We start from the raw sequence: 9,125 nt of genomic DNA on the forward strand, positions 1-9,125 counted from the left end.
AGTTCTCTTCGTTTTCAAGTCAATACATTTTATTCTGAATTCTTTCCAGAAATTTCAGAGTTAAAATGTAATTAATATACAAAATACAGTAATTTTTTTTTTTACAAATTATTTAGGGATATTAGAACTGAATATACTTATTTTAACAAGAAAAAGGTAATTATTTAAATCAGAGCAGTATTCTGAAACATCATAAGAACTACCTTTTGCCATGTATGAGCTATGAATTACATTTGAAAATGTAAAACGTAATTAGAACCAGCAATTCTGAGTTCTCATTTCATTTTCTGATATACATACGTAAGTTTAATAAATGTATTGCTCAACCAGCATAAGAATTATTTTATGGTTCTTAGCAAATACGTATTTTTATATTTACAAAGTCACTGAGAAAGTCACTGATTCTACTCTGAAAGTACAAGAAACTCATAATAAACCATAACATGAAGCTTCCTTTACTTCAAATTAGAGTGAAGCTCTTGGAAGGAAGAGATGGAACCTGAAGAAGTGACACTTTTTTGGGAAAAAATTTTGACTGTGCCAGCAGCCATCCGATTACCACACCGATTCTGGCCCCTCTTCAAACAAAAAACCCACCCAAAAACCCCTGAGGTGAATCTCAGAAAGCTGGCCAGTAAGCGAACATATCAGTACGCATAAAGCATACCCCTCAGGAGAAAAGAAGAGATTATAGTATTAATTCTGCACCAGGGGGTGACTGTCAATTCTGAGGCTCCTTGCTATGTCTATCAGCTGCAATAATCAGCTTCATGCCTCTGACACAAGGACCTAGAGTGAGGTTGCCCTCCAAAACTGAATGATTCGGAGAAAGCAAATGTCTCCGCATGAACAACCACAGCATGCCAAACCTGAAGTCTACCCAGCCCAGTATCTTGCTCTAGCGGTGGTAGGGGAGGCCCAGAAAACCCTGCAAGAGCAGGGCAAGCCTATTGAGAAAGTCCCTCTGAATATTCAATCAACTTTTCTGGTGATTTGCAGTTCAGGTCTTTGTGTTTGGTATGTAAGTAGGTGAGACACATCTTCTTCCCCGAATTTTATGAGGGAGGCTCTTCGTATCAGCAAAGTCTCAAACCAGAGTTCCTCAGCTGAACTACACGTTCTGTGAAGAAATATTGCCTTCAGGTTTTTTTGATTTGTCATTTACTAGTTTTATTTGAGATCCTGTCCTCCAGTTATAGTATTAGAAAGGGCAGGAATAATCATTCCTGTCCACCTTCCCCGAACTAAACCTGACTGTACAGACCACTCCAATATCCCCCATCAAAGGTCTTCCTTCCAGATGGAGGAGTCTTGTCCTGGCCATTATTCCTCAGCTGGAAAGCATCCGTGAATGTGTTCATCTCGGTGAATATTTCCTGGTTTGTTCCCTATCCTTTTCTTAATAATTCCTAACATTTCCATTTGGAGACTTTTTTGGACCACGGGGCTGAGACCTTTTTTTTAGAAATGTTCATTTGACTCTCAAATGTCATTTTGAATGAATGGGGCTAATTTAGAGCCCACATTTAGATATGCAAAAGAACTATCTTCATTTAGCCTGCACTTAATTTTATCTCATTTGTTTGTGTAGAGGAAGGCAGAAGAACATTGGATCGAAGTTTCCTTCTAAAGAAGAGCGGGAACTCACACATGCATTTGCCCACGTTTCGTCTTTTATGAATTCAGATAATCTGAACGGTATATTACTGGGAAGAGGCATTAAAGCATTTAGCGTACATTCAGGCAAGTGGATTTCCCTTTTTTGCTTTACCTGCCTCTGTGTCTAGACAGCTGTAAGGCAGGGACCAGAAATGGTGTCCAAGATGATTCTTCCACTACATACTTCAGTCTCTAATGCTGACTTCGTACCAATGCAGTTAACAAATACAGATTCTGCTAACAGTTCATTAACACAAAATTCATTCTTGCTCAACAAAAGGAAGTAATGAGAAAATGTATTCTCTTTTTTCCCTTTCTAAATCTATTTTATCAAAGAAAGCAAGCATCAAGATACCAAACTACACAGAAAGAATTACGGAATACTTCCTTTCTTGTACTCTAACATGTTTCAATTAAAATATGCAAATATTAGCATGATTTTCTGGGACTTTTTAAATAGGAAAGTTAGCAAATGTTGATATGGACACTATGAACTGATTTTACATTTCCTAGCTTCTTCTTTTAAGGGTTTTTACTTTTTTTGTGATTTTGTTCTGCCCAAGCATTAGCAAAAGATTGAGATCAGGTTATGCATTTAATGAAATATCACAAAGCTGTAATTAAAATCTCTGCTCTTTGACATCAGCAGTGAGTTGCTGACATGGATAACAAATGTCTATGTCACATTTTTGTAATTGTGCAAGGGATGACAACAATAACGGCAAGTGAAAGATCTCTTCTACAGATAAGCTTTGGCAGGGAACAGCAGAATGCCAAGTGATGATGCAACAAAACACTAATAGATTATAATAAAACCACCTAATCTTTGTTCATTACTTATTATGTTTAGAATACAAGGCATAGCTTCTACTTTCAGGAAATAAATTGAATTAAGAACACACCAGGCTTCCTATGTATTCATACCAAACACTTAACTTTGATATATCCAAGGGATGATGTCTGCAAAGGCTGCAGAAGGGTCATCTGAAGTAACGGCACTCTTTCGAGAAGACAATGTACCCAACCCGCCCGTGGCCACACCGAGAGACAGCGGCACAAGGCACTGCTTTGCCCAGCTCCTTCACCGACGATGTGTTACAGGACCCCTGGGAGAAGCTCGCATAGCTGTTCGCCTTTCAAATCCCATTTGTGGGAACCCGTTTCAAAGGGCCGAGTGTAGCGATGGGCAAATGAAGACGGACACCCTGGATGCTGTTGGGCTACGGAACGCGTACGGCGCATATAGCAGAGGATAGGCTTTCTTACATGATTTTGCTGCTGAACCAGAGGCCTGACGTGAAACCAACCCCTCCAGTTCAGGAACGAGCCAGTTCAAAACCACTGATCACCGTCAAACGTGGACAGTCAGCTGGGATGGGGGCATCTGGGACTTGCGAGTCCCCCCGCAGGAACCAGGAAGCCTCCTGTGATTGATGGCTCACTGCCCGACCACCAGCCTGCGGCGGCTGGGCAGCCTTTATGCCTGCTGACTCGCGCAGGATTAGACCAGGCAGGCAGAGGGGAAAGCCCTGTATCACAACAACGGCCCCATTAGAACATTTATTCTTTGGGATGTCAGCCTGAACTTTGAATTTCTTTGCTTATACTGGTTACTCGACTTAATGTTTTTGAACTGTAGTCCTCTGTTCCCTGAGAGAAAATGCATATTTAGACTAATTTAAATGCATTAAGTAGCATACTTATTTTCATGCCCTGCCCTTAAGATGCAGAATGTTACACATAACTTCCTATAATGTAAATTAGAATTTAATATCCATGGAGTTGCACCTTGAGAATATACCCTAAAGTATTTATTACCAAAGTATGATTGTTACCTGATTCAGTACATATTTCGGTACACAGAATGCACCGTGTTCCCCTTTCACCTTAGGGATGTAAATAAATATTTTTGTAAACATGCACTATTTAACTTATATATCACAGCAGATCCTGCAAATTCATATTTTGCTTCTTGCAAAAAAAAAATAGCAGATTTATCCAAATGATGCAACAAAAGATAGAAAGGAACTCCTGCCTGGAACCAATTTCCAAATGTCTTGGTTACACTGAATCCTAACCATTTTCTCAAAATAGCTTTAATGATCTTATTTAATCATAGTCTTTCGCATACCAAATGAGGCAGCACACGATACACTGTGCAAGAAAAATTAGAGAAGCTGCAAAATACTGACCAGCTTTCTCGGTAGCAGAAGACACAGATTGCTCATCCTGACTGAGCAGAAGACACAGACTGATCATGCGATTTCTGCTTCCCCCCCTTCCTTCCTATCTTTTTGGGCTGTAAGCTGCCAAGTGTTACAGAATCACATGCTGGGGCTGAATGAAACTGATTTCAGGAGCACATGGGATGACGGACGTCCCTTAGCCATTTGCTAGCCAAGGTAGCTTTGATGCCTACTGCTGAAGAAGTTCTGGATGGCGAATCCACCAATTTGCCAGGTTGTTAAAACTTGCTAAATAAAGTGAGCGCTTCCGACTATGCCAAATTCTCCTGATGAGACTTTTACAATCAAGCCAAGAACTTTGCTCCTTCCCCACTCACAGGAAGAGAGATATGCCTTGATTCAGCAATGTACTTTAGTATGTGCCCCAAAATACTTTATTGAGTGGTCTCCACTGTCCTCAAGTACCTCACCTCAGTTTAGATAAAACAGAAAAGGTAAATCAGTCTGATCTAATTAAGTCAAAGGAAAGTGTGATCTGCCTTTTAGCCTACAGGGGCAAACAGGAGAGATTTTAGCATCCTACATCAGGTTGGTTGTTGTATATGAAATAAGCTGGTGCTCATGGATCTAGGTCACAGACCAGGAGCATTTCTTCATATGAACCATCACTGGATCAACAGTCGCAGCAAAAAAAAAATAAAAGCTTGAATGCACTGAGTGATTAAGTAAATATATGATTCAGAGCTATTTTCTCTAGAAATTCATGAGGAAGCTGTAGATAGCTGGTGCATATATTCCTGCTGTCTTCCATAGACAGAAGACTTCCGTTTCCAGGAGTGTCAACTCTGGCAGATTCCCTCAACCCTAAAAGTTTTAGCTTTCCAGGATTTTCAGAGCTCATCAAGGATTTAGCTCATCAAGCTCTGTTAACCATAGCATGGTTCATGTTCTTAAAATGCATTATTTGCCAAAATCTGTTAAAGAAATGCCCTTCTCCTATTACTCCAAAATACAAACCAGATGTTTTTTTGTCTGTGACATCTTCTAGTTCAAGAAATACTTCATCCACAAGGCTGAATTTCCTTGGGCCCCTCACAAGTTGAATTTGAGAGTGAATGGTGAAACAAAGCATTATGTTTTAGCTTAAACCCTTCAAAATAATAAATAACTGATGATGAATTTTCAAGGGGATTATGTCTCAGGATACCAATGTGAAGCCTCCTTGGCTTGCATAGGGTAAGGCAATCAGACCAAACTTCCTATAAATACAATGCCCGAATCAGGCCTTGATAGACCAACATTCTCAATCTACTTTGCTACCTTGTAGTAATAGGAGGAAACTTAGAAAGAGAAAAAGGGAGACCTAATATTGCTGCAGACTGTCTCTCCTCCAAATTAAGCACTTTCAGTGCAGGTTGAAGATGACATAGCAGCTGCAGAGCCTGTTGAATTGATTTTGGCAGGTATGTGCCTGCATGGGGCTGCTTTTTACTTCAGTAACTGAAAGGTTAATTAGTTCTGGGAGTGTAAACAGGTTGGTTAAGCAGGAGTGCAGATGAGCTGCCACGTTCCAGTTGGCTAAGACTTAGGAGCAGACTAAACATGTTTTGAGAATAACTAATCTGCTTCCCTGAACACCTATTTGCTAAATTAACACGAAGCCAGAGCTGTGCAGAAGTTGGAGAGCTGCTAGCAATAAGCTGGTTAGGCTCTTCCTCAAATCTGTGGGGTTTTGAAGTAGTTTTCTATAAGAAAATTCAAGTTGCACCTTTAGAGAAAGAGAAATCTCAGGTAATTAGTGCCCGTCAGTTCATGTCATAACTTTAAACATTTTATCTAAGAGGGAAAGAAGATCTTTCTCCTAGGACATACTTGGGGAAGTTGTTTCTCTATATGACAGTCTGCAGAGTGGACATTTCATGGTTTTTCAGTAACTGAAGGAATTCAGATGGGTGAGAAGAAAATTACAAGCTAGAGACAGTTCAAATGGGCTCTCATTCTTTCAAAAAAATTCAAAATGGCTAAAGTATTCCAGTCACAATTTTATTCTTCTCCCGACTTCTGTATTTTGCCAAAATTGATGAAAACCAAAAGATTTTGACTTGGTAACTAAAACTGGAGCTTCACAAGGGAGGGCAGATCAGGCGTTCCGTGCCGACATTTCCAGGTCACACTACTTTTTTCCATTATGAGTCACGGTCACTAGTGTCCATTCTGGAAAGTCCCTGGACAGTCCAAATGGAAAACAAACAAGATCCTTCCTGGGTACCATGACTGGAGTCTGACTGGAAGTATCAGACTGGAAGTATTTGGCATTTTGTGACAAAGTACATTTGTTCAAAGCTCTCAGCTGTTCGGGTGTTTAGGAAGAAACTAAAAGACATATAGAAAGCAGGAACACTGACAAATGTTATTGAATGATTTTTCTTGAAAAGCAGAAATTTTTGGTTACTGTATTCAAAAGCCTTCATTCACTTTGAATGAGCAGAGCTAAGATTCTCATGGAGGACTCATCTCTGATTTAACTTGTATTCAACCAGCTCATCCCAAATGGATGATGCCAAAGACCACCACTCCCTGCAACTTTTGGGCTTTAAAACCTGCCCCATTCTCAGAAACACAGTTAGAAATGATCTAGTAATGTAAAAATCATGTGTACAGATATGTTGGACTGTATAAGATACTGGTTTTCTTCAGTAATACGCTCAGGAAATATTGTCACTCTCTTAATTTTTAGTCAATTTAGTTCTAGGTGAGCACATACGTATACTACATTGAAGTACCTCATTTGTATACATCAGGCTATCCACATTTTACCATATGGAGGTATCACATTATTAATAGCTGTTTTCCCTAAATAGACTACAGTTTGCTTTAATCCTCTTTTCTGCGCATGATCTTGCAAGAGTAAAAAGGCTTTCATACAAAGACTGTGTTTTTATATGCAAATCTATCATTTGATTACACACTTTTTTGTCCCTACATTATCATGAATATTTCTGATGAATGTTTTATGGGTTAGGTTTAGGATTTGTGAGCTATTTCAAATGTTATCTGTTTGCCATATCATCTGCAAATACTGCATCTTTGTTGATGTTGATTGGTGTCATTTACATATTTATCACACTTTTATTTTCAAGGATGTTTTGCTATAAACGGTCTGTCCCCATTTCTCCTCCATGTACTAATAGTACACAGACATCTTTTCAAACCGAGCTCATTTCCATATGTAACTTTCTTGGTTAACAATAAATCACCACTTAGAGATATCCTATTCAATACAATCGCTACCTTCATACATATCTGACATATGGTTTCTGAGTAATTAAAGATAACGGGAGCTGTTTACAATGCACTTTGCAACCCACTTCAGAGTCCGGAGCGCTCAATGATTTTCCACAAGGACTAGGCTAAAAGGAACCCTGCGGAACCGGGGAGAAACAAGTGCCAGCAAAACTGGCAACGCAGAGCTGATCTTATTCCTAACTGGTAACTCTTGGGCACAAAAAGAAAGACCTTCTTTTTGTTTTCTCAGGAAAAATGGCTGTTTACAGTGGTGCTTGATGGGCTTATGAGGGTCTGGACCCATGAGGGGGATGCAGCAACTGGAGGTTTTTAGTGTATACCACATGCCAACAGAAGGCTCCTGAAATGGATCTCATGCTTCAGAAAAGGCCAGATGCCACGTGAGCTTTACCACTTGCTGCTGACCAGCAGCTCCTCAATCCTTCTTGCACATTCACTGCTTGTTCTTCATCCATCCATACTTCTCTACATTCAAAATCCTTTCCCCTTCCTCACCATTCCTTCTGGTGTGTTCACCTTCTTGCTAAATCCCTTACTTATGCAAGAGTAGGAGGGAAAGGGCTAGAAATGATGCAGAGAAATGTCGGCAATCGATTCCTTTTTAGTTTTGCTGTTACACTCACAGCACTGAAAAAGGCACTGGCGTTAAAGTGCGTTTCCCCACTCCCACTCAGAATCCTCTTGGGTGAACAGCCTGTTTGTGACCCTCTCCTGTCAGGGTGCAAGCGCTGAGTGTGCTTCTAAACAAAATGTTGTCATTTGCTCATGTATGAAATAATTCAGAAAAATTGTACAGGCCCCTGAATAGTTCAGGTTGGACAATGACAGTTATCATTCCTGGTGCTAGCACCAGTTAACCCATAGATTTTCTGTCGCTAAGGAATAGTAGGAAACACTTTACTAAGGATTTTTCCTTCGAGTGGTGGAGGGCTGCAATACATCCACAATAGTATACTAATGAATGTATGATACATCTGTTCATCACAGGTGCTCATAATTATATCTCCAGGCTTATCACTAAAATTCACAGATATTAGATGCTTACACCCTTAATGTGCTAAGATTTTCAGATCTATTGCCCGTAGGAAACTTCTCTCATGTATCCTGCTAGCTGACTCTGAACATGCACAAAACAATCCTATTTATTCATTAGTGAAAAGAGAATCAGCTGCCCTGTTATGAATAGGAGTGCTTTCCTCCCTAATCTTCCACTAGTTTATTATAACCTATTACAAAGTTCTCAAAATAATCAGTTTCCCATGATCTTCTGCTACGGCACTTTATTTATTAATTGCAATGACACTCCATGCTGAACCAACCCTTTGACTGAGGACTGCTCGCTTGCTGATATAAAAATGTACTTATGACACCAATGTTTTGGAACATGGTCTTAAAAAAAAGTTTAATTTTTTTAAACGGATGAAACTAGATGAAGCTCAGAGATAGGGGCTTGCTCACAGGCAGTAAAAGGAGCTGCAAACAGAAACTGCTGTTTGAGTAAAATAGTTGTTTGCTAGTAAATATTGACACAATACATACATTTTCTCGAGGTCACCAAGTCCTGCGAAAGCTCCTTTTGGAATGACTCTCATTTTGGTGAGGACAAATCTCCTGAAAATAGAGAAAATGGGGTGATTATTCACTATCCACAGCATGGGGCTGCGTGGCAGCCTTCTCAGCGCAGGAAAGGCCTTTATCACTGGTACAAGGATAGTCTCCAGCCTGAAGGGTTCGGCGTCTAAATACAGCTGTAATGTTCAAAGGCTTCGTGGAAATCCAACTGCCTGCCTAGACCAAAATTACAGCACAGCATCTGGAGCTGCTCAGGGGAAATAGCATCATCCATCAGTAGAAGCAAGTTCCCTGTTTGCTTCAGTAAGAAATCCAGACCCGGTCACCGCAGCTTTGCTGTGCGCTGGGAGGAGACAGCATCTTTCTCATCTAGACCTCTCTTTGAGAGATGCTCAAGCACAG

At 40.1% G+C, this 9,125-nt stretch overlaps 1 protein-coding gene across 1 annotated transcript in view; it reads right to left on the bottom strand.

Moving 5' to 3' along the window:
* Nucleotides 1-8,756, bottom strand: part of FSHR (follicle stimulating hormone receptor) — a 51,212-nt gene extending 42,456 nt beyond the window's left edge. Inside the window, exon 1 of the mRNA XM_075147341.1 lies at nt 8,691-8,756. Within this exon, the coding sequence (XP_075003442.1) occupies nt 8,691-8,743 (53 nt within the window). The 5' untranslated portion in view covers nt 8,744-8,756. The remainder of the gene's footprint in view (nt 1-8,690) is intronic.
* Between the last annotated feature and the right edge of the window lie 369 nt (nt 8,757-9,125).

This window comes from Calonectris borealis, chromosome 3, assembly GCF_964195595.1.
Source record: "Calonectris borealis chromosome 3, bCalBor7.hap1.2, whole genome shotgun sequence".
NCBI classification, from domain to species: Eukaryota; Metazoa; Chordata; class Aves; order Procellariiformes; family Procellariidae; genus Calonectris; species Calonectris borealis.